Source organism: Lissotriton vulgaris, chromosome 5 (genome assembly GCF_964263255.1).
Source record: "Lissotriton vulgaris chromosome 5, aLisVul1.2, whole genome shotgun sequence".
Lineage (NCBI taxonomy): Eukaryota > Metazoa > Chordata > Amphibia > Caudata > Salamandridae > Lissotriton > Lissotriton vulgaris.
The window spans coordinates 1,211,435,694-1,211,462,627 of record NC_141693.1 but is presented as its reverse complement, the minus strand read 5'-3'; the positions used below and the strand labels follow the sequence as shown (position 1 = coordinate 1,211,462,627).

At 45.1% G+C, this 26,934-nt stretch overlaps 1 protein-coding gene across 1 annotated transcript; it reads right to left on the bottom strand.

The window, feature by feature from the left end:
* Positions 1-23,582: 23,582 nt before the first annotated feature.
* On the bottom strand, positions 23,583-24,524 carry LOC147712300 (olfactory receptor 6M1-like). Its single transcript, XM_086919619.1, has one exon. It carries the CDS (start codon positions 24,522-24,524, stop codon positions 23,583-23,585), a length of 942 nt encoding a protein of 313 aa, XP_086775745.1.
* Positions 24,525-26,934: the final 2,410 nt, after the last annotated feature.

Sequence of the window (26,934 nt, the reverse complement as noted above, 5' to 3'; positions counted from 1 at the left end):
ATCATCATTTGGAGGTTCTCTCCATTGCTGAATCTGCCAGTTTAGTGGCATCTATGTAGTCACTTGATGTCTCCTTAAGGAGTTTAAGCCCCACTCATATCGCCGGTCATGCTTGGCTGTCAGGTTCTCTCAGTCTCCAAACACAAACCTTAATATACACGGGAGCGAAGAGAGAGTCTTTCCTTTCTTCTGAGTCACCTACCCTTCTGCTGCATTATGGGAGGGATAGTTCTTTAAACTATATTGAAGACATGGTACCAGAAGCCTGGATGTTAACAGTTTGACACTATCTTTTCTAAGATGCCGGACTTAGTTGTCGAGCCCCTCCGACTCTAGGCTGGACTGACCATTTGGCACTAAGCTTCTCTTGGGCAGCTACTATACCTTCTGCCCACCTGTAAGTCTTTCAGGACGTTCGTAGAGCCTGGAAAAAAGTGACACCTTCTGCCTTTAGTCAAGCATATATCGCCCCTTCATTTACGAACTATGACTATTGTGACATAGCCTTAGATAAGTTTGAGACTTCAATTATAAAGGCCCACAATCTTACACAGTACTCAAGAGGGTAAAAATCAAGGATAGGGCAGGTCCAGCCCCCTGGTACTCAGATGCTCTCAAGAGAGAAAAGGCCCTATGTAGGTTCAAGGAAAGGAAATTGAGGATATCTAAATCTGAGCTAGATGAATCGCTATATCGGACGGCGCATAGAGCCTCTTTAAACAGCTGTAATTCAGCTAGAAGATCACATTTAGGCTCCCGTATCTCAGAAGAAAAGAGCTCCTTGAGGGAGGTTTTCAAGATCCTGAAGGAGTTTACAAATCCAATAACCTGCTTCCTTCACCCACTCAGGAGTTATGTGAGGACTTAGCCAGCCATTTCATACACAAGATTAATACAATCTATCACTCAGTTTGGGCATGAGGAAACAAACCTCCAGAAAGTACCCCCAAGAAAGCCTCAGCCTTCCAAGCTTGGAATGCTTCCCGAATATTTAGGTAACCAAGTCGGGTTCCTTAATAACTCACATGAAGTCAGGGTCCCCACTAGACCCGCTCCCCCCAGCCGTCTTGTCAGAACTCACTCCGAGCTTAGCTGATGTGATTGCTAAAGTTTGTAACATCTCTCTGGCTATTGCCTCATTTCCTGGTAAGTGGAAAAATGCTCGCATTAAACCACTGGTTAAAAAGGTGTTAGCTGATACGACCGATCTTCAAAACTATAGACCGATCTTGCTCCTCCCTTGTTGTTCCAAGATAATGGAGACAATAATTAATCAGCATCTCTCTGGCTATCTGGAAAAAAAACAATTTACTGGACTCATCCCAGTCTGGCTTCTGTCCTTCTTATAGCACAGAAGCCGCTGTGTTGGAGGTCCCTGACACTATCAGGATGTCATTGGATAATGGAACTCCAGTGATGTTAGTTCTCCTCGATCTATCAGCATTCTGTGACACCATCTCTCATTGCATCCTTTTGAACATATTGCAAGAGTTTGGTGTCAGAGGCAGAGCCTTTAAATGGATTCAAAGCTATCTATCTGAGAGAACACAATGTGTCCAACTGGACTCCTTTGTGTCTCAAACCACTCTGACAGATGAGGGAGTCCCACAGGGTTTCATCTTAAGTCATACCTTGTTTCACGTACATGTGGCCCCCTTGGCTGGAGTAATTAGAAAGTGTGGTTTGAGACTATATCATATACAGACAATACACAGCTTATAGTCCCTATTGAGGATGATGCTACATTAGCCAAACTAAAGTTTAAAAACTGTATATCCAGTATAGCAAGATGGATGAGTAAGAATTTTCTGTAGCTCAACTCTACCAAAACAGAGATACTGTTGTTTGGTAAAGCAGAGGAACTGTGGACTTCAGATTGGTAGCCAACTGAATTAGGAGAAGCACCCTTCCAAAAACTTGGGCTAAGAATCTAGGCATTAGAATCGATAATAAATTATCGATGGAAGAACAGGTGAAGACATTATCAGGCACCTGTTTCGGAACAATGCAGATAGTTAGAAAGATCTTCCCCTGGATCCCTCTTTCGACAAGAAAAACCCTCATCCAGTCGCTCTTTTCACTTTCCCTCCACAAATAGTCATGGTCCGACCTTTTTCGCTCCGCAGTACGACCACAACAATGGCTGCTGTGCTGTAGTCATGAGTTTCCACTCTGGTTCCCTTTTTTTCCAGAAAAGATTCTAAATAGTCTTTTGTGACCAGAGGAGGGGGGGTGGATAAAATGAGAAGATTTGCATTTCTGAGCCACATAAGTGACCTTAAAGGATCACTGCAGCTTCTTTCCACAGCGCTGCTGCTGTGGAAGGACAAGTTGATTTGTCATTCTACTACGCCTTCGACTGCCTGTGTTAAAAACTCAGTGTGTGAACCCCGTCCTGCCTGCCCTACACATTTATCATGGGGGTCCATCAGGAGGAGCACCTTGTGGGTGTTGTGGAGAGCACATTTGTCTCTGCATGCAGTAGCACATCATGAAACCTGCATAGTAAAGCTCTAACTCACGGGGACTCATAGTACGGCCCGCGGACCTTGAGACATCGTACCCTTTTAAAAATAAATTTTTAAAGAGTGTCTGCAAACACTGCCATTTGCAGTAGAGACACTCTGAGAGACTCTGCTGCTCTGCGGGGGCCGGGCAATTCATTCCATTGGATAGTCGGAGTGGAGCTGGAGGGACGCTAATAGGAGGTGAACTACAACAAAGCACCATTAACATGCAAATTGTCTTTTAAAGACCTTTGAAGTGCTACTGTGCGGCTGTGTGTGTGTCGGGAAGCTGTCTCAGCCAGGGCACACACAGGCAGGGTGAAATGAAGAGGGTGACTGAGGGAGGTAGAGGGACGGTGAAGGAGACAGAGGCAGGGTAATGGAGGAAGACAGAGCGAGGGAAAGGGAGGGAAAGGGAGGGAGAAAGAGGGAGAGAGGGAAAGGGAGGGAGACAGAGGGAGAGGGAGGGAAAGGGAGACCGAGAAATGGAGACAGAGAAAGGGAGACAGACAGAGGGAGGGAGACAGGCAGAGGGAGGAGGGCGACAGAAGGAGGAGGGTGACAGAGGGAGACAGAGGGAGGGAGACTGAGTGAGGGAGACAGAGAGAGGGAGACGGAGTGAGGGAGACGGAGTGAGGGAAGGGGAGTGAGGAAAGGGAGTGAGGGAGGGGGTGAGGGAGGGAGGGAGTGAGGGAAGAGGAGTGAGGGAGGGGGTGAGGGAGGGAGTGAGGGAAGGGAGTGAGGGAGGGAGTCAGAGAGGGAGTAAGGGAAGGGGAGTGAGGGAAGGGAAGTGAGGGAAGGGAGTGTGGGAGGGGGTAAGGGAGGGAGTGAGGAAAGGGGAGGGAGTGAGGAAAGGGGAGGGAGGGAGGGAGTGAGGGAAGGGGAGTAAAGGAAGGGGAGTGAGGGAGGGAGTGAGGGAGTGAGGGAAGGGGAGTGAGGGAAGGGGTGTGAGGGAGGGAGTGAGGGAAGGGTAGGGAGGGAGTGAGGGAAAGGGAGGGAGTGAGGGAAGGGGAGGGAGGGAAGGGGAGCGAGGGAAGGGAGAGAGGAAGGGGAGGGAGTGTGTGAGGGAAGGGGAGTGAGGGAGTGAGGGAAGGGGAGTGAGGGAAGGGGAGTGAGGAAAGGGAAGGGGAGTGAGGGAGGGAGTGAGGGAAGGGGAGTGAGGGAGGGAGTGAGAGAAGGGGAGGGAGGGGGAGTGAAGGGAGAGGAGGGAGTGAGGGAAGGGGAGTGTGGGAAGGGGAGTGAGGGAAGGGAGTGAGGGAGGGGGTGAGGGAGGGAGTGAGGGAAGGGGAGTGAGGGAAGGGGAGTGAGGGAAGGGGAGTGAGGAAGGGAGTGAGGGAAGGGGAGTGAGGGAAGGGGAGTGAGGGAAGGGGAGTGAGGTAAGGGAGGGAGACAGGGGGAGGGAAAGGGAGGGAGACAGAGGGAGAGGGAGGGAAAGGGAGACCGAGAAATGGAGACAGAGAAAGGGAGACACAGAGGGAGGGAGACAGACAGAGGGAGGAGGGCGACAGAAGGAGGAGGGTGACAGAGGGAGACAGAGGGAGGGAGACTGAGTGAGGGAGACAGAGAGAGGGAGACAGAGAGAGGGAGAAGGAGTGAGGGAGACGTAGTGAGGGAAGGGGAGTGAGGAAAGGGAGTGAGGGAGGGGTGAGGGAGGGAGGGAGTGAGGGAAGAGGAGTGAGGGAGGGGGTGAGGGAGGGAGTGAGGGAAGGGGGGTGAGGGAGGGAGTCAGGGAGGGAGTAAGAGAAGGGGAGTGAGGGAAGGGAAGTGAGGGAAGGGAGTGTGGGAGGGGGTAAGGGAGGAAGTGAGGGAGGGAGTGAGGGAAGGGGAGTAAAGGAAGGGGAGTGAGGGAGGGAGTGAGGGATGGGGAGTGAGGGAAGGGGTGTGAGGGAGGGAGTGAGGGAAGGGTAGGGAGGGAGTGAGGGAAAGGGAGGGAGGGAGGGAAGGGGAGGGAGGGAAGGGGAGTGAGGGAAGGGAGAGAGGAAGGGGAGGGAGTGTGTGAGGGAAGGGGAGTGAGGGAGTGAGGGAAGGGGAGTAAGGGAGGGAGTGAGGAGGGGTGAGGGAGGGAGTGAGGGAAGGGGAGTGAGGAAAGGGGAGTGACGAAAGGGAAGGGGAGTGAGGGAGGGAGTGAGGGAATGGGAGTGAGGGAGGGAGTGAGAGAAGGGGAGGGAGGGGGAGTGAAGGGAGAGGAGGGAGTGAGGGAAGGGGAGTGTGGGAAGGGGAGTGAGGGAAGGGAGTGAGGGAGGGGGTGAGGGAGGGAGTGAGGTAAGGGGAGTGAGGGAAGGGGAGTGAGGGAAGGGGAGTGAGGAAGGGAGTGAGGGAAGGGGAGTGAGGAAAGGGGAGTGAGGGAAGGGGAGTGAGGTAAGGGAGGTGAGGGAGGGAGAGAGGGAAGGGGAGTGAGGGGGAAGGGGAGAGGGAGAAGGGGAGTGGGGGTGAGGTAAGGGGAGTGAGGGTGAGGGTGAGGGAGAGGGAGAGGGAGAGGAAAGGAGAGGGAAAGGTGAGGGAAGGAGAGGTAAGGAGAGGGATGAGAGGGAAGGGAAGGAGAGGGAAGGAGAGAGGGATAGGGAAGGAGAGAGAGGGAGACAGGAAGAGAGAGAGTGAGACAGTCAGAGTGAGGGAGAGAGAGGGAGAGGGAGTGAGTTAGTCAGAGTGAGGGAGAGATAGGGAGAGAAGGAGATTGAGAGGGAGTAAGACAGTCAGAGTGAGACAGAGGGAGACAGGAAGGGAGAGAGGGAGAGAGAGGGATGGAGTGAGGAAGGCAGAGAGAGACATAGAGGGAGGGAGGCAGAGAGAGGGAGAGAGAGAGGGGGCTGGAGGGAGGGAGACAGAAAGAGAGAAACAGAGAAAGAGAGAGAGAGAGAGAGAGATGTGTAGGTCTGGTAGCTCAGCGGATGAAGGCGTCCACTGCAGGGACCTATGTTCAACTCATGGTCACTGTTTTTTGTTGCGCTAGCCCCGCCCCCTCCCCCACTGACTACACCCCCACCGGTGCGGCCCTCGGACACAAACCACAGTGTATATTTGGCCCCCGAGAGAAACTTTGTAAGTACCCATGCTCTACCTGAAAGGCAAAGCTTTGCGCGCTCCTGGTGTGGAGATGCTTGCAGCCTTTCATTAGCCCCTTGTCATTTTCGGAACCCTTCCCACTTAATTTCTGACAATTTAAATGTATTAATTTTTTTGTTTAAGAAGCGGCCAGTGATGCAGCGCTATAGGAAAAAAACTCAGAAATAAATAAATAAATATGTTTGCACTGTTTGTTTAAACCATATTCTGTTAATATTCAGTGAAGGATCGTTTTTTGTTTTTTTTATGGCACCCGAAAAAGAGACTAGCATAAAATACAAATGAGTCCACACATATTTGGCTAAGATTTTTAAGTTTGAATTCCACAACAAAATGATTTATAATGACTCCCATGCCTCCATGACTGGTTGTTATCCACAGTTTCTGGTGATTAAAACTGGTTCCACGCATGTCTGGGTTCTTGTCTAAGTTTATATTTCTAAGCAGCAAGCCACTAATTCAAATATTCATTCAGTGCCTCACTCGCCTGCTCAGCATTAATGTATCCAGTGTCTCGTTTTTATTACTCAGTAACCCAACCCTTAACCAACTAGCTTTGCTACTGTATTTCCCGCTGAAGAATGCAGCCTCAAACCTTTAGGTAGAAAATAACAAAATGTATTTTAAAATGTCAGTAGAAGAGTGTTACAAAATGGAAAATGAAAAATATAGTTTGTTACTGCAAGCGATCTTGTGATCTCACGGATGCCAACAGCGACGTCATAGCGGGTCAGTTTGCACAATAAGCCTATATAACTTTAGAATGATGTCAACAGCGAAGCCTTAGAATAGTTCGGTTTGCACTTCTCAACTGCAGATCGGCCCAAAGACACTCCGCAGGGGTCGCTGATCTCATCATTACTCTGGAACTTGATCTAGCCATTCTGACTGAAACATGGTTAACTGAATCTTCTACACCTATCATCGATATCCTAGTCCCCCCCCAATTACTGCATCATTAAACTTGACAGGTCCAGCAAGACAGGAGGTGGAATCGCATGTATTTACAGAAGCAACCTTTCAGTTAATAAAGTCACCGCCCCCTCTCTTACCTCCTGTGAATACTTCTGCCTTGATGTCACCAGCGAAAACAAACCTGTATGATCACAACACATCATTTACCACCCACCTGGGGACAATCTCACCTTCTCCCATCAACTTATGGACACAATTTCAACCAACTCAGGACGGCAAAACACTCAAATTTTCCTTGGCGACTGCAATCTCCATTGGAATGATCGCAGTGACACTTTGGTAAATAGTCTCAAAAACTTCCTCAACGCTCTTGATCTCACCCAAATATGCAATAGTCCGACCCATGACAAAGGCTCTATCCTCGACCTTATCATCTCCAAAGAGGACTCTATTCAACTTGAGTCAATCCAACCCTGTGACTGGTCAGATCATCATATTGTCACATTCTTTATCAATGAAAAAGTTAAATTTAACCCAGTTCAATCCTCTAAGCCCAAAGTTTGGAAAAGAGACCTGAAGAAACTCAACCCAAACTCATTACCCCCTAACAGCTGCAATCTCCTACTTCCCCCTACCGGCGCTACGGATGTTCAATTCTTGACTAACCACTATCTCAATGCTATGACCTCAATAATCAATGAGGCTGCAACCATGCAACTGAAAAGAGTCTCCACCAAGATCTCCAACCCATGGTACTACGGGAGTCTCAATGCAGATAGACGGGCCATGCGAATGGCAGAGCGCACTAGGAGATCAGCTCCCTTTGCACTGCACCTAAAAACTCTGAAGAAAAAGAGAAACACCTACTTCAGGAAAATAAAACGCTCAAAAACAGATTTCTTCAGCCTCCAGCTCGACCAAGCAAAAAAACGTCCGAGAAAACTGTTTGAGCTAATCACAACACAATCCAAGGAACAACCCCAATCACTCAGCACTATGGGCGATACACCTTCCTGTGAAGACTTCTCTGCTTTCTTTAACCAAAAAACTGACAACAGAAGGAGCGATCTCCTCAATGAAGCAAGCCTCTACTCCAAACCCCACCACATAGCATCCACTGAACCAAAGAACAACGCTACATGGTCATCCTTTTGCACCTACTCTGAAGAAGAAATTGGCAGACTGCTCAGCACCCTGAAACCATCCAAACACCTCACTGACCCCCTTCCTGCTAACGCTGTAAAAGACTTTACCCCTTTGCTCCTCCCACTCTGGACCAAAATAATTAACAGCTCACTTCAACAAGGAACCATCCCTAACACCCTCAAAGTTGGACAAGTCACACCTTTACTAAAGAAACCAACAGCAGACCCCACTGATCTAAACAATTACCATCCTATTACCAATATTCCCACTCTCGCTAAACTGTTGGAAAAATGTGTACAACTACAACTGACTAAACACATAGATCAGTTTGATCTCCTCAACCCTCATCAATTTGGCTTCCGAGCAGGGCACAGTACCGAAACGGCTATGACTCACATAATTGACAACGCTCTCCAAATCTTAGATCAAAACGATACCTGCCTCCTCATCCTTCTTGATCTCTCTTCAGCATTCGACACCGTTAAACATGAGAACTTACTCGTACTATTAAACACAAGAATGGGCCTATCTGGGACTGTTCTCAAGTGGTTCACTTCCTTCCTACACAACCGGTCTCAGAGATTCAAGAGCAACAACCTGAAGTCCTCTCCAGTACCTGTATCGTTAGGCGTCCCCCAAGGATCCTCCCTTTCCCCAACATTGTTCAACCTAGTTATGGAACCTCTCACCACCTTGTTACAAGCATCCAATGTACACTTTCACATGTATGCCGACGACACCCAACTATATCTCAAATTACAATCCCCCAAGGACATTATGCTCCTGAACTCAACGATCAGACACACTCAATCCTGGCTTGCAGATAATCACCTCAAACTCAATGCTCTGAAGACTGAGTTCCTCCTGATCTCACCTCCCGCAAAAATCTCTACCACTCAAACTTGGTTTAAGCACCTAACTGCACTCAATGTCCAACCTACCATTGTAGACTCAGCAAAATCTTTAGGCATAACACTTGACGCCAATCTCAACATGCAGCAGCATATCAGCAAGGCAACCAAAGGAGCGAACTTACAAATACCTTGAGGAAACTTAAACCCTTCCTCCCAGCTAAAGACTTCCAAACTGCAGTACAATCCCTAGTCATCCCTCGCATAGAATACGGCAACATCGCCCTCTGCAGACTCCCCCTAACTACAACTGCACCCCTAAGAGCTTCTCTAAACGCTGCAGCAAGACTCATCACTGGTTCAAAAAAACACTCGCATATTTCCCCTGACTTTAAATCCCTGAACTGGCTGCCTTTTGAAGCCAGAATACATCTGAAAATCGCCTGCATGATGCACAAGACTGAACACCTGAACTCACCCGGCTACCTCACTCAGAAGCTGACAATTTCTGGCGGCTCTAGAACCACTAGAAGCACAAACAATCTTCTGCTGAAGCCTCGAAGATTCCGGAAGAAAAAAACTTATAAACGCTCCTTCTCAGGAATGGCACCCAGGATCTGGAACTCACTCCCTCCTGAAACCAGGCTCATTTCCTCTAACAAACTTTTTAAGAAAGAAGTAAAAGCTATCCTCATGGCTAAATACACATGATCTATTATTCTGGTTTTTTTAAGACTCTGCACCGATCTGTACTACCTGTTTGATCCCTTTGCTTATTTGTATTACTTGTATTATTGACTTACCTGATTGTCTATGCTCCCCCTTTTTGTACTCTTTGTATTATTGACTTACCTGTGTGACTATGCACCTTGTACCTACCCTACCTCAATTATTACCTACTATTATGCTATGCCCAAAAGCATGTTAAGCACTCCCCTTTTATTACCCCTTGTCTTTGTAAAGCGCTCTGATATCTGCAAAGATCTTGTTCGCGCTATATAAAACTTTCAAAATAAAGTAAAAATAAAATAAATGTAACATGTTTGATGCAAAATAAGGAATCGCAAAATTTGCTATTCCTTATTTTGCGATTGCAGTTAAGGAATCGCAAATTTTGCGATTCCTTAAATGCAATGTATCAAAGAAAAAATATTCCAAAAATGCCATTAAGGATTCGCAAATTACCACCAACTTCTAGTTGGTGGTAAGTTGCGAATTCTTTTAAAAAAGCTTTTTTCAAAAAAAACAAATGTGCCATATGACGCTCATACATGCCCTTAGGGTATGTATGTGCGCCATATGCCACCGAATGTCATTTTCAGGGGTGCAGCAGGGTGTTCTTGAGACACCCCTGCACCCTTGAAAATATTCCTAATTTGAGATTAGCAAATTGCTAATCGCAAATTCCCCCTTCATTCCTATGGGCCTCCTGGCCCATAGAAATGAATGGGTAATTTGCGATTAGCTATTTGCTAATCGCAAATTAGGAATGGTAAGGAATCGCTATGAAACAGCGATTTTGTACATACATACCGTTTTGCGAATTCCAAATAGCGATTCCTTAAAATTCGCTATTTGGAATTCGCAAAACGGAACTATAATACATATGGCCCCATGTGGCAAATCTTAGGCTGCTCACATACCATTTGGCAGCTTGAGGGGGATACAATTCAGCGTAGTGCCTTATTTTTTCTTTAGCGATAAATAAATAAATTGATGCAAGGGAGTTTAAAGGGTTAACTAGTGCACGGTGACTCAAATGGGGCCGTCAACAGCTCCAATAATATCGGAGAGACATATACTGATTATCCTAATTCGAACGTCAACATTAACTTTTAGTACACAACAAAAACATTATCATTTTTGCCAGAAATCCTACTTCTGCATGAAAGCTAAAAGGAAAAACACCAACAAAGAAGCGCACTACTCCTCCTAGTACGAGAAATTTTCCCGCTACACAGTTCAACTGTCCTGAAGGCTCGAGCCCGCTCCAGTATTTGACACCTTCTGATAACACACTTGTGCTACGAAGTGGCTCGAGTTCACGAATCGGCACCATGTACATTATTTTTTTTAAGTGGAAGTAGTACAGAAAGTTTTTAGTGTGTAATGAATTCTGCATCGATGCAATGGATCTGTTTTTATTTGTACTTCACCTGGTACAGTGTAGGTGTATTTTAGAGAAATTTGGTAGATTTGAAAAATATAAGATACAATGAAACAATTGGCATCTGACATGGACGTGCAAAACACCAACAATATATTCCAAGCATTAAAATAAACAATAAAAATAGCTATATCTTCAACAACAAAAACAACCGATCGAGCTAAAAAACAATGTCTGATGTCTGGCAGGTGCGCGAACTCGGGTGTACTTGCACTTAGCCTGTTCGAAGAAATGACTAGATTCATGGCGGTTGGAAAAACTACATCTGAGATTATTGATTTTGCAACATTGTTTATGAGTAATTGTTAAATCATAACGTTACGGCGACAAATATTTCATTTGTCATTCATGATTAACCGGTAGAACTCGGAATCAACTACTAAACTGGAGAACTACCCCACAGAGATCAGAACATGATAAAACTAGGCTACATGGACCCCCGTGAAGTGCCACATAGCCATCTGTACCTTGAGTTCACTGGTCAGTGAAACCGTTATAGTGCATCCCCCCTACCTCCCCCCCCCCCTGGGCCATCGCTTAAGGGGCAGGGGGTAGAGCCACGGGTGGGCCGCGGCAAAGGTGCCGAATACTAAAACCCCAACTGCAAGGTACCAGATGGGGGATCAGGGTTTAAGCGGCCCTCCAAAGTACTCTGGGGCTGGGCTAGGCGTTACCTCTCCTCTCACCAATGCACTATGTTGCTATAGTTAGTAATTTTAAAGCCAGGACTGGAGCTTTGATAGCTGTATAACCGCTCACACTGCAGCTTCTCGCAGCTTTGGGTTCCCCATAATCCCCGCTCAGCTGCCATCAATACCCCGCCCGCTCCCCCACCGCTTGCCAATGTCATTGGATTGGTGTAAATCCTTAGCAGGGCAGGGGCGGCAAGCTCGGGTCGGGAGTGGTTTGTGGCTGGTGCCCGGGCCCTGACTGATAGGCAAGTCACCTGGTGACTCCGGCTGATGGGCGGTGGGCAGAGAGGGACAACAATGGCCGCTGAGGTTGTGTCCGGGCCTTAGCTGCGATGCAAGCTCCAGGCATCTATCCTGGGCCATGGGCAAGAGTCCTTCCTGAGGCATTCCCAGGGGAATCGTTTGCCTGGCCCACGTAGTTGGAGACACTGTGGCACATCAGGTTGGGAGGGTGCGGGCCCAGGGAAACTAGGGGGAAGCAATGTTGCAGGGCAGGCGGCTCAGCCACCAGAGGGTCGGCACGATCATTGCTGTGCTACGAGCACGGGCTGGCATGTTGGAAGAAGTTTAATAATTTAAAGTACCTTTTTCAAATATATATGATACTCTTCACTTCAGATGGATTTAATTAGACATTTTAATGTATTTCTTGAGTCTTTTGCAGCCCCGAGTCACGGTGCGGCCATGCCCCACTGTGGTGATGTTGATTAATTGTACTCTGTGGTGCAGTGGGGGACTGGAGCCGGTTTCGTGTGTGGGTTGACTGTTTGGTCAGTACACACAAAGGGCAGGGTACTTGTTCTCAGGAACTGGTTGCGCTCCGCTATGTTTCTGATTGCTGCCTGTAAGGCTCGATGATTTTGGGTAGTGGTGCAACAGGAAAGGGTTGACCCTCCCAACCCCTTTAAGAATGTTGCTCACACAACATCTGCATTTGAGAACAATTCCTATGCACACACAGTTAGATCAAACATGTAGTTAATACAATAGTATGTTAGGCCAAAACAATAAGATTATTGTCCAATTCTTCTTGTTGAGAATTTCTCTTTGTAATGCTCGAGCTACACTGCGCCAGCCGACACGTGTTTCTTCAAAGCATAGGTCGCTTTGACTCTTCAGGGCTGGAAATTAAAACAAAATATATACAGTACTGAATATCCTAGCCAGAATATCCGTTACACCAACCATCTGTACCATGAGTTCACTGGTCAGTGAAACCGTTATAGTGCATCCCCCCTACCTCCCTCCCCCCCGGGCCATCGCTTAAGGGGCAGGGGGTAGAGCCACGGGTGGGCCGCGGCAAAGGTGCCGAATACTAAAGCCCCAACTGCAAGGTACCAGATGGGGGATCAGGGTTTAAGCGGCCCTCCAAAGTACTCTGGGGCTGGGCTAGGCGTTATCTCTCCTCTCACTAATGCACTATGTTGCTATAGTTAGTAATTTTAAAGCCAGGACTGGAGCTTTGATAGCTGTATAACCGCTCACACTGCAGCTTCTCGCAGCTTTGGGTTCCCCATAATCCCCGCTCAGCTAACATCAATACCCCGCCCGCTCCCCCACCGCTTGCCAATGTCATTGGATTGGTGTAAATCCTTAGCAGGGCAGGGGCGGCAAGCTCGGGTCGGGAGAGGTTTGTGGCTGGTGCCCGGGCCCTGACTGATAGGCAAGTCACCTGGTGACTCCGGCTGATGGGCGGTTGGCACAGAGGGACAACAATGGCGCTGAGGTTGTGTCCGGGCCTTAGCTGCGATGCAAGCTCCAGGCATCTATCCTGGGCCATGGGCAAGAGTCCTTCCTGAGGCATTCCCAGGGGAATCGTTTGCCTGGCCCACGTAGTTGGAGACACTGTGGCACATCAGGTTGGGAGGGTGCGGGCCCAGGGAAACTAGGGGGAAGCAATGTTGCCGGGCAGGTGGCTCAGCCATCAGAGGGTCGGCACGATCATTGCTGTGCTACGAGCACGGGCTGGCATGTTGGAAGAAGTTTAATAATTTAAAGTACCTTTTTCAAATATATATGATACTCTTCACTTCAGATGGATTTAATTAGACATTTTGATGTATTTCTTGAGTCTTTTGCAGCCCCGAGTCACGGTGCGGCCATGCCCCACTGTGGTGATGTTGATTAATTGTACTCTGTGGTGCAGTGGGGGACTGGAGCCGGTTTCGTGTGTGGGTTGACTGTTTGGTCAGCACACACAAAGGGCAGGGTACTTGTTCTCAGGAACTGGTTGCGCTCCGCTATATTTCTGATTGCTGCCTGTAAGGCTCGATGATTTTGGGTCGTGGTGGCAAAGGAAAGGGTTGACCCTCCCAACCCCTTTAAGGATGTTGCTCACACAACATCTGCATTTGAGAACAATTCCTATGCACACACAGTTAGATCAAACATGTAGTTAATACAATAGTATGTTAGGCCAAAACAATAAGATTATTGTCCACTTCTTCTTGTTGAGAATTTCTCTTTTTAATGCTCGAGCTAAACTGCGCCAGCCGACACGTATTTCTTCAAAGCATAGGTCGCTTTGACTCTTCAGGGCTGGAAATTAAAACAAAATATATACAGTACTGAATATCCTAGCCAGAATATCCGTTACACCAACCATCTCACAGGATGGACTGATGTTACACAACATCATAATTGCTCATGTCCATAGATTTTTCGTTGGGGAGAAACATTTACCCCCAAAGAAAGGCTTAGGAACACTTTCATGCGCATGCAAACAGAGTGCAGAATGTGTATTTCATTAATAAATTACTTTCTTCTATGCGCTGGTTCTGAAGTTACTTGCGCCATTACGTGAGCATGAAGGAAAAAGATGGTTGTGAATCTCATCCAGCGTTACCCGCGATATGTACATTACAGCATCCAAAATCCGTCTTCTGTTGTATTTGGTGAAAACCTATTTACAGAAATTAAAATTCGGCTCTACAGACAGCAAGTATTCTCAGAAGAGATATTTCGTGCACAAGAGGTGAAAAAGGCCAAACGCCCCGAAGCGATGACGGAAAGAGAGATGGAAGACACAGACCCCACACCTATGCTCTTATGTGCCGATCAGTGCAAAGGTCCCCATGTAGGCATGCCGGTACATACCTTCCTTCTATTCTAGGCGTGTATTGTAATTCCTGAATGAAGTAAATGCATTTTGTCAATGCCAGGACGAATCTATAACTTTTAGTCTACCTAATTTTTAATGATACTATTTGGTTCAATGCAACATTCATAAGGACGCTTACCACTAGACCGGTGATAATTCCAACCCGGTTAGGGTATCTTCAGGTTACTTTGTTGCTCGAGCCTGCACAGGTATCTCAAACGCTGTGGCATGTGACCGTAGGATGATATATGAAATAAAAATACACAAAGGCCCAAGTTATTCCCTTTCTGACTGAACACCCTTCTAGCCACTAAATAGACATAATCCATGCATGCCCGCTTAATCGCCCTACTGTTCGTTGGTGAAGTGTTGGCCAATTAAGGACGGCCTTCCCTTCGGGTTGTCACTAGTTGACTGCCATATGTTAAAATGGTATTCATTATCATGCCCGCTAAGCCAAAAGTATAGGGCCAACCTATGCTTAATAAAGGTTGCCCTTCTCTAATATGCAGTGCCTGTTGTTGTCCATTAGTCGACCCACAATCCCATTATGATGCTCACATTGCATCGGTGAATAATCACACACTCCTGGTCAGCCCACCTCCGTCTGTGGTAGGCCTGTTATGCCCAAAACACTCACTCTTTAGTACTACACACTACATGTTCACTTGTATATATAACAGGACTTGTGCCCGACCGTAAGGGATAAAGGGCGGAACAGGACTCTCTCTTTTTGATTTAGATCTCGATTTTGCCTAAAAACAATGCCAAATAGCCTTGTCAAGTTGTTGCACAACAATAATGCCCGAAGTCTAATAATGCCAAAAGGCTGAAGCACTTACTCTATGTGTGGCCAATCCGCTCCGCGATTTTCACTGTGTTCCAAAATTTGGTTCCGGTTCTTTGTGGTGCCTGTAACCACCAAACAATATTCTCAAAATCCCAATAATCCCATGGATTGTCGCTCAATGCCATTAAACTATCCATTTACACAACATACCTCCTGTTCCGTCCTGCCAAGAATCCGGCATCTGTCTCCAATGGTGTGTGCCATTCCAGAAGTAGTTAAGCCGCACGTGCGTTATAAAGTCTCCTCCCATGCTTGCCATGAAGCAACTGGAGCGCACACACTACTTCCGCTTTGTGCTGAATTACCAAAGCGGAAGTGGGTACGCCGATATTGGGATTTGCACACTCTAATTAGATATTCCGTCGGTCAGGAACCACCTAACTGCAGAGTAAAATCCTATATTTACGGGCCACTGTACCACTAAATGTTTGTCCACATGGAATCGTTTGTAGCGATATGGTCTTCAAAAAGTACCCTCAATTTGGACAATTACGCAAATAAAACCGTGCCCATCGTGGTAATCCCTTCGCAAATTTTTCTGTGTATTTTTTCCCCATGTTACTATTCTGATCCGGCCTCCTTGTGGATTGATCCACCCTACTGAATACGCCCTGACAATTACTATTCCCTCGTCATAGTGTTGTACATGTATTTCGGGTGTTTAGCAAGGTATGTTTGTAGTGATTCGACCCCCGAATGCATCGTCATACATTGCTCCTGCGTTCCTTATCAGAGTCACCCCGTTGTGTATAAGAAGTGACATTTGGAGTGACCTTATATGCATACTTTTTTCATTGCTCGCATTTTTTGCATACATTGATTATTGTTAGTATTCCCCATTGTCCTGACACCATTATACATTTCAAAAACGTGTAAATTACAGAGGTTACAGTTACAGCGTCTAGGCATCCCATCCCAAGAGTATGGCATTTACCCTAGGAAAAACTGCATCTCTGAGTCGCAGTTCAAACCCCGTTTCACAGACTCCAAACGCATTATCCAAATTGCCTCTGCTCTATGTAATCTCAGTTCTCTATTGCCCCCTTTAGGATTCTGGTCAATCATTTCCATCCCAACAAAAGAAATCTCTTTGTGGATCTTTTGGGCAGGGCATGGCAAAGCATGGATTGCTACAGGGTACCTTTGATCCCCATTCTTTAGAGCTCGTATGTGTTCTTTTATTCGTTCTTTCAGGGGTCTAATAGTGCTTCCCACATACTGCCTATTGCATTTGCATACAAGTAAATATACAACGTATCTTGTAGTACAGTTTATATTGCTCTTGATTTCATACCAATGACAGTCAGGCCCTCTGAATCCTTTCACTTTGTGTTGGGCCCATTTATACATATTGCAAAATCCACATTTGTGGAAACCCTTAGTGTGTGGAGTCAGCCATGTGCTGACTCGTGGTGTTCTGGGTGGTGTTCTGGGTTTTCCTTCACCTAAAAGTAATCATAGGATGTGCTGGTATTTCTTGCGACAGGATATTATCTCGCTTCAATATTTTCCAGTGTTTGTTGAGAGTCCTTCTCAGTATATGATTCATTCCATTGTACTCGGTGATCATACGTACTTCCCCAGATGTATTCAGTTTCAAGGCACCCCATATATAAATTGGCAAACGAGGGTGGGAATTCTGATCCCATTGGCACCCCCGTGTTTTGTTTGTACCATTTACTCTCGAACATGAAGTAGTTGTTATCTAGAATTAACCTCATCATTCCAGTTAACATTTCATTTTGCAGCCATTGCGTGGCAGGTCTGTTATTGAGTAAGCGAGTGATTGCTGCCAACCCCTTATCAATCTCTATACTAGTGTACACGACACCACATCCAAGGTCACTAGTAGCAAATTTGGTTGTCATTGTAAGTCTTCGAGTATACCCAAGATGTATTTCGAATCTTGAATATAACTCGCCATCGTTCGTACTAGGGGACCTATGAACAGGTCTACATATTCTGAAATCCTCTCAGTTGGACCATCTATCCCCGCTACAATTGGTCTGCCCGGTGGAAAGGGCTTATGTTTGTGTATTTTTGGCAGTGTGTAAAGGATAGGATATGTAGGGCTTGTGGTTTTCAGGTATGCCAGTTCGTCATCATCTAGAATCCCTTGTGGTTGCCATTTTGCTAATTCTTGATTGATCTTTATACAAAGTGGTCCCATTGGATTGTATCCTATTTCCTCATAACACGTCCTGCTGTTTAGTTGGGATAGAATCTCTCATAGGTCCCCTAGTATGAACAATGGCGAGTTATATTCAGGATTCTGAATACATCTTGGGTATACTCGAAGACTTACAATGGCAACCAAATTTTCTACTAGTGACCTTGGATGTGGTGTCGTTGTACACTAGCATAGAGATTGACAAGGGGTTGGCAGCAATCACACGCTTACTCAATAACAGACCTGCCACGCAATGGCTGCACAATGAAATGTTAACTTGAATGATGAGGTTAATTCCAGACAACAACTACTTCATGTTCGAGAGTAAATGGTACAAACAAAACAAGGGGGTGGCAATGGGATCAGAATTCTCACCCTCGTTTGCCAATTTATATATGGGCTGCCTTCAAACTGAATACATCTGGGGCAGTGAGGGTGCGGTTTGGATTGATAGAATTATCTACTGGGGTCGCTATATAGATGACTGTTTACTTATTTGGTCGGGCTCGGCCTCTGAATTGGATGAGTTCAGTGAATATCTTAACAAGAATAAATATGGCTTGTGGTTTACAATGGAGCACAGTGCAGAAAAAAGACGTTTTTTAGACATAGAATTGGATGTGGAGAATGATAAACTGAACAGCAGACTTTTTAGGAAAGACACCTCGTGTAATTCAATACTGCACGCCAGTAGTAGTCATCCTGTGCACCAAATCAGGTCTATACCTTATAGGGAATACCTACGAGCAAGACGCACTTGTAGCAATGACCAAGAGTTCAGTAAATGCATGAAAGAGATGGAGCAGAGATTCAGAAAACGGGGGTATGATAATGTCACACTGAGGCAAGCAGCCAAAAAAGTGACTGGAGTAACAAGAACAGAAACACTGAGAGCAAAGTCAGGGAAAAACTCAAAAGACACAACAGTACGTATGATCACCGAGTACAATGGAATGAATCATATACTGAGAAGGACTCCCAACAAACACTGGGAAATATTGAAGCGAGATAATATCCTGTCGCAAGAAATACCAGCACATCCTATGATCACTTTTAGGCGAGGGAGAACCCTACGCACTAGGCTTAGTCCGTCACTACCCAGAACACCACGAGTCAACACATGGCTGACTCCACACACTAAGGGTTTCCACAAATACGGATTTTGCAATATGTGTAAATGGGCCCAACACAAAGTGAAAGGATTCAGAGTGCCTGACAGTCATTGGTATGAAATCAAGAGCAATATAAACTGTACTACAAGATACGTTGTATATTTACTTGTATGCAAATGCAATAAGCAGTATGTGGGAAGCACTATTAGACCCCTGAAAGAACGAATAAAAGAACACAAACAAGCTCTAAAGAATGGGGATCCAAGGTACCTGTAGCAATCCATGCTTTGCTATGCCCTGCTCAAAAGATCCACAAAGAGATTTCTTTCTTTGGGATAGAAATGATTGACCAGAATCCTAGAGGGGGCAACAGAGAACTGAGATTACGTAGAGCAGAGGCAATTTGGATAATGCGTTTGGAGTCTGTGAAACGGGGTTTGAACTGCGACTCAGAGATGCAGTTTTTCCTAGGGTAAATGTCATACTCTTGGGATTGGATGCCTAGACGCTGTAACTGTAACCTCTGTAATTTACACGTTTTTGAAATGTATAATGGTGTCAGGATAATGGGGAATACTAACAATAATCAATGTATGCAAAACATGCGAGCAATGAAAAAAGTATGCATAAAAGGTCACTCCAAATGTCACTTCTTATACACAACGGGGTGGCTCTGATAAGGAACGCAGGAGCAATGTATGACAGTACATTCGGGGGTCAAATCACTACAAACATACCTTGCTAAACACCCGAAATACATGTACAACACTATGACGAGGGAATAGTAATTTTCAGGGAGTATTCAGTAGGGTGGACCAATCCACAAGGAGGCCGGATCAAAATAGTAACATGGGGACAAAATACACAGAAAAATTTGGGAATGGATTACCACGATGGGCACGGTTTTGACTGCGTAATTGTCCGAGTTGAGGGTACTTATTGAAGACCATATCGCTACAAACGATTCCATGTGGACAAACATTTAGTGGTACAGTAGCCCCATAAATATAGGATTTTACTCTCCAGTTAGGTGGTTCTTAACCATTCTGTTGGAATATCTGATTAGAGTGTGCAAATCCCATTATCGCCGTACCCACTTTCGCTTTGGTAATTCAGCACAAAGCGGAAGTAGTGTGTGTGCTCCAGTTGCTTCATGGCAAGCATGGGAGGAGACTTTATAACGCATGCGCGGCTTAACCACTTCTGGAATTGCACACACCATTGGAGAAAGACGCAGGATTCTCGGCAGGAAGGAACAGGAGGTATTTTGTGTAAATGGATAGTTTAATGGCATTGAGAGGCAATCCATGGGATTATTGGGATTTTGAGAATATTGTTTGGTGGTGACAGGCACCACAAAGAACCGGAACCAAATTTTGGAACACAGTGAAAATCGCGGAGCGGATTTGCCTCACATAGAGTAAGTGCTTCAGCCTTTTGGCATTATTAGACTTCGGGCATTATTGTTGTGCAACAACTTGACAAGGCTATTTGGCATTGTTTTTAGGCAAAATCGAGATCTAAATCAAAAAGAGAGAGTCCTGTTCCGCCCTTTATCCTTTACGGTCCGCCACAAGTACTGTTATATATACAGGTGAGCAAGTAGTGTGTAGTACTAAAGAGTGAGTGTTTTGGGCCTAACAGGCCTACCACAGACGGAGGTGGGTTGACCAGGAGTGTGTGATTATTCACAGATGCAACGTGAGTATCATGATGGGATTGTGGGTCGACTAATAGACAACAAGAGGCACTGCATATTAGAGAAGGGCAACCTTTATTCAGCATAGGTTGGCCCTATACTTTTGGCTTAGCGGGCATTATAATGAATACCATTTTAACATATGGCAGTCAACTAGTGACAACCCGAAGGCAAGGCCGTTCTTAATTGGCCAACACTTCACCAACTAACAGTATGGCGATTAAGCGGGCATGCATCGATTATGTCAATTTAGTGGCTAGAAGGGTGATCAGTCAGAAAGGGAATAACTTGGGCCTTTGTGTATTTTTATTTCATATATCATCCTACGGTCACATGCCACAGCTTTTGAGATACCTGTGCAGACTCGAGCAACAAAGTAACCTGAAGATACCCTAACCGGGTTGGAATTATCACCAGTCTAGTGGTAAGCGTCCTTATGAATGTTGCATTGAACCATATATTATCATTAAAAATGAGGTAGACTATGGGTTATAGATTCATCCTGGCATTGACACGATTCATTTTCTTCATTCAGGAATTACAATACACGCCTAGAATAGAAGGAAGGTATGTACCGGCATGCCTACAAGGGGACATTTGCACTGATCAGCACATAAGAGCACAGGTGTGGGATCTATGTCTTCCATCTCTCTTTCCGTGATCGCTTCAGGGCGTTTGGCCTTTTTCACCTCTTGTGCACGAAATATCTCCACTGAGAATACTTGCTGTCTGTAGGCGCGAATTTTACCTTTCTGTAAATATGTATTTAACCAAATACAACAGCAGACGGATTTTGGATGCTGCAATGTACATATCGCGGGTAACGCTGGATGAGAATCACAACCATCTTTTTCATGCATGCTCACGTAATGGCGCAAGTAACTTCAGAACCAGCGCCTAGAAGAAAGTAATTTATTAATGAAATACACATTCAGCAATTTGTTTGCATGCGCACGAAAGTGTTCTCAAGCCTTTCTTTGGGGGTAAATGTTTCTCCCCATCATAAAATCTATGGACATGAGCAATTGTGATGTTGTGTAACATCAGTCCATCCTGTGAGATGGTTGGTGTAACGGATATTCTGGCTAGGATATTCAGTACTGTATATATTTTGTTTTAATTTCCAGCCCTGAAGAGTCAATGTGACCTGTGCTTTTATGAAACACGTGTCGGCTGGCGCAGTGTAGCTCGAGCATTAAAAAGAGAAATTCTCAACAACAAGAAGTGGACAATAATCTTATTGTTTTGGCCTAAGATACTATTGTTCTTTGACTGTTTGGTCAGACACCACATGCCGGGCGAGAGAGCGGGGTTTTAGGTGTTCAAGGGGCCTTGGTTTGCAATTCTTTTGTTCCATTGGGCAACAGAGGCAGGATGACCTGGGCAGGGCTTCGTCCTATATTTTATGAAATAACACAGGAAGCAAAACATTGCCCCCTATAGTCGACCCATTGGCATCAACATAGTTATGCCTGTCAGTACCAGTTGTGGTTCGGCAGCATACTCGAGAATTTACTTAAAGTGCACCTCTACTGGCGCCAAAAGCGGGCTGTGACAATATGTCTGGGATTTGGTTAGTCGCACAATTAGATATAACAGGGGCTTATTTTGCAGTCTTTGTTGCGTTATCCAGGGGATTAAGCCATTTAAAAACAAGGCTGAGCATTAAGCACGAACTGTCGTTACAGAGGATAAACTTTCACGTCAGCCAGATTCCCTATTTTGTCCACCAGAGGTCACCCTTTTCTCAATTACACCAGTCCTGGCATGATTATTAGAAAGCGCCTCGCGCAGCAGCAGGGTTAGGGGGCCTGCGCGATTCCCTTGCGGGAGCGTGCAGCAATGATTGCGACCATATGGCGCCTGCGCGCTCCCACAAGGAAATCACCAGACGTGCGCGCGTTGCCATTCAAAGCAATGCAACGCATGCACGTTTTTGCCCCCAAGGCTGTGCCGATGTCATTAGGTCTCTCTCCTACCAGCGAATGCGCGCTGGTAGGCGAGATCTAAAAAGCAGCCCACATCCGGAATTTGAATACCGGCCCACGTTACCAATCCGATGCTGCATACAGAGATGGGAGGGGAAGGAAGTGGGTGATGGGGTGTTAAAAAACACACACCCCTGAAATGTAAAAAAATGATTGAAAATCAGTTTGAATGCACTCACTTGATTCAGGTCAAAAGGACGCTGCAGTTTGCAGTACTTTAATGCAGGCAGCTCTGTGCCCCCCTCTGATGGTTGGCACCTAGGGCATAGGCCAAGCTCACTCATGCCATAGGCTGGCACTTCTGCCCACTTACCTGACCCAATGAATATAGGGGAATCCACTGCCAGACACCACTTGCCCACGTATTCCACTAGCGAGGAATGAGTGGAACAGTGGCATAAAATGTTTCAGGGTTTTCAGTGTGGTGAATTGCCTACTACCTCCCCCAGGCTGCACCACCTTAGCTTTCCTTTAAATTGGGTTGGAGGAGAGGTCATGACGACATTAGACCACTCATTTCATGCAATTCATAACAAAGGACATGTTCTCATACACCACTGTGCCAAATCATGTGTCCACTAAGTGGGAGTGTGGTCCTGGATCCGAGTCTCTGACACAAGATCAAAGAATGCATCTCCATGCCACATTTTGTTGTCCGCAGTGAGAGGGTACAAGCCCCTCTAACTATCAGACTGACTTATTCAAATCATGCAGCTCATTTTGTTGCAAGAAATGAAACTGAAAGATGCACAAGCATCTCTCTACGTCTCACACTGTCACGCGCTTCGTGTAAAAAAATATGGAATAAAACACAGTCCCACAGATAATAACATATGAAAAATATTAGCACCCTGGATTGCCAAGTTTTACATGAATTACGTAAATTATAAAAGCCTTATTGTAAAATCAGAAACTATATTTTAAGATACACATTTTGCGTATCTTGGTCATTGTGACTCGTCCAAAACTTGACATTGCTTTTTTGAATAATTTAATCACATAGGGAATAACAACATTGAACATTTGTCAGGACATTCAATAGATAAGTGCAGTATTGTGAGTCTTCATTGCATTTATCCCCAGAAACAGTGAATATTTAATACTGGATGTTCAACAGCCCTACCATATGCTATTCTTTCTGTGTGGATCCATTTAATGTTGAGGTATAATTAAAGCATGTCCCCTCCTACACCATCCCTGAGTTCTTCTGCACATGGAGGACTTTGAAAGTATAATGGTTAGCAAAGAAGTTTTAATAAGAGAATGTTCATTGACTAGTTGGAGTGCGTGACCACCCTTTTTGGCATTAGAATGCACTGAATTCAATGTGGCAAGTTGCTTCTCAAAACATTCCTACCAAATTGCTTTCTCACAGCTGTTTTCACTTCTTTATTCCGTAGACAATAAATTAGTGGATTTAGAAGAGGAGTGACTACAGTATTGAAGACACCAACAAATTTGTTGATCTCAATAGGGAATGCATATGCTGGCCTTACGTATAGGAAGATCACTGTTCCATACAAGATCGCTACTACAGTAAAGTGCGAAGCACAGGTGGAGAAGGCTTTCTTTCTTCCCTTCTGTGATGGGGTCCTTAGAATGGTGGAGACAATAAAGATGTAAGAAACTGTGGTTGCTACCAAGGAAGGCAGGATGGCGCAGCAACCATAGAAGAAAACAACACTTTCCATTATGTGGGTATCAATGCACGACAGTTTCAACAATGGTGCTAAATCACAGAAAAAATGATTGACTTTGTTTGGTCCACAATAGGGGAGTTTGGCTAACAAAATCACCAGAAATGACATAAACACGAATGCAGCCAACCAGCAGGCAGCAGTAGCCTGGAGGCAAATCTTCTCATTCATGATGGTGGTGTAACGCAGTGGATTGCAAATGGCAAAGTAGCGGTCAACAGCCATCACCCCCAGAAGAAAGAACTCAGTGACACCCAAACTAACATAGAAGTATTGCTGAATGAAGCAGGCAGCAAAAGAGATGCTGTTCTTCTGGAGAAGGGTGGATAACAGCTTTGGGACAATAGTTGAGGTGTAAAAGATTTCAATGATTGACAGTTGAGAGAGCAGAAGGTACATTGGTGTTTGAAGATGTTGGTCTAACTTTACAAGGGTGATGATGGTGATGTTGGCTGTCAGAGTGAGAATGTAGATGGACAGGACTATGAAGAAGAAGAATACCTGAAGCTCCACACCAATGGGAAGTCCCAACAGCAGGAAATAAACCACTTCTGTATGGTTGTCCATGTTTTTTCCTTTTTATCTTTGCAATGAAATATCAATGAGCTATAAATGAAAATGTTCCCAGGTAAAAAGGAATCTGTACAGAAAAAATGTAATTATCTCATATGATATATATTTGTTATTGAAACAGTTTAACAGAAATAACCAACAAAATCATGAACTAGCCCTTAAAATGTTGAGAATCAATTGTTCAATCAATCAGATTTTTAAGAATTCAAAAAGTGCAAAAAGCACCAGGGCACACAGCGCATGCATATTTAAAAATCTATAATTAGATAGGGTTTACATTTTACCCTTAGCTCTAAACAACTAATTGCACAGATAAAAGTGTCTTTTTCTTTACTTGGTTTTCCTCATTGGTAGAGGTGCATCATATTTATTTGTTGCATTGTTTGATAGTTTGATGAAATGTATTTTCCAAGCATACTAGAGCACAATGGTAGCATACCAGAAGGAAGTTGAGAACAGAAGGCAAAAGCTGTCCATGTTTTAGCTAGGTGGAGAATGACAACAAGTTTTGTTAATTATTTAAATAGCTATTTGGATATTTAAGCTTTGTCCTGACTGAACCTATTGAGTCTCCGGTCACTGGGAACAGATGTGAATCCCATGGTTCTGCAGTGATATAGCCAAACCTTGGGCTATTTCCTTAATCATTCCTTCCTAGTTTCCACTCAAGATGGCGCTTTAGTCCTTTTCTCAGTACTAGTCTGTGCCTTCCCTTTTTGGTTTTCTTTCGCAATCCATATTTGTATCGCTTTTACCTGCAACCCTGAAAAGACATGATGCCGTTTTTTAACAAATCACATAGCAGAGACAATGCATTTTATGTTCATTTTATCACAAAACGTTTACAGTTGCCCATCCAAATGGTCTGATCTCACATGTATTTTCTCTAGGAATAATTGTTGTCATGATAAAATCATCACTTGGGATTGAACACATCCTTTCGTAAACATTACTCTTTACAAATGATAGAGGGAACTCATCCCGGTTGCTGAATAACTTTTTGACCTGGACTTCCATACTTTGACTTCTGCTCCCATTCTGTTTTATCTAATTCACCTATCAGAAATGTTATTTCCAGAGCACATAAAAACTCATAATTGTCTTGTAAGTTTTGTTGATTCTGTTATTCAATCTGAACCCTGCATTGACATCTAGATCATCCACTGACCACCAGGAGGTATCCTCACACCCATCCTCAACATCATTAAGTTTTCCTCAAACCAAGAACTTTCCTAGATGCCCGCTGGGCTAGGCAGATACTTTCCTATATAAGGAATGCTGACAACCACACCCACATTTGCCTCATCAGCCACCTCTCCTAATAAATAATTAAGAAAGCAGTCTCCTCATTCACAAGCAGATCAGTAAGAGCAGTTGTCTGCATGACAACCAATGTTGCTCCATATCTTGCTTACTCATTAACAGCATTAAGACGATTCCACCAACACACATGTCAACTCGAATAATCAGATTCAGTGACTCAAAACAGGATTTGAGCCAATCCAGAATGGGGTGTCAAGTATGTACCTCCAACACAACTGAATAAAGGTGGAGCTCCTCCATTTCTCCAACAGCTCCAATCAACCTCAAATTCTAGCTTGGCTAATGAACAAGAACCATGATGGCTTCACAAAACAGCTGACAGACAATGTGAAATAACTTGGATGAACCCTCACCATAGACCTAACCGTCAGAGAACACAGCATCAGAAAGACCAAGGCAACAGTGTCCCAGCTCTTCCTCATATAAAAGTGAATCCCCCCCCATCCAGAAACAGATTTTCGAATGGCAGTGCAATCCCCTCTCCTCTTGCACTATTATGGAGGCAACACCCTGCTCATCACCTAATCAAAACACTCCAACATGCTTAAAGGCTTACCACACTTCATGATATATCTCATTAAGGGCCTGAAGAAGTTTAACAATAGCCTCCAACACTTCTAAAATTACATTGCCCCCACACAGGCCCTCAACATCTTCTGGACCAGCTGCAGCACCTACAAGGCCATCAGAAACTATACACTGATGTATCTGGCAAAAATATAAACCTTGTGTGAACTGCACCAGAACATAAACTGTAATTTGAGTAAAAAATGTGCTTTGAAGATAAAAATGGACAGCATGTCTTCTCCGTCAATGTCTTGAAGATATAGAATGGCATCCCTTCTGTCTTCAGAGCTGCTCTAGCCATTCTGAACATTAGAAGAAGATGAAGACTCAGGGGTAGATTTACGTTAACTGGCGCATCCCCAGGGATGCGCAAATTTAATGTGCGCCACAGTGCGCCACAGCTCCGCCACCCATGGTGCGCAGCATTTACAATGCGACGCACCATGGGGCAAAAATGGCACAGATGCGTGACGCATCTGTGCCGGAAAGGTGGCGCATTGCTGGAGTTGCGTCG

Bases quoted from the DNA above. Each gene is read 5' to 3' on its own strand.
- LOC147712300 (XM_086919619.1), bottom strand. From the start codon at position 24,524: ATGGACAACCATACAGAAGTGGTTTATTTCCTGCTGTTGGGACTTCCC.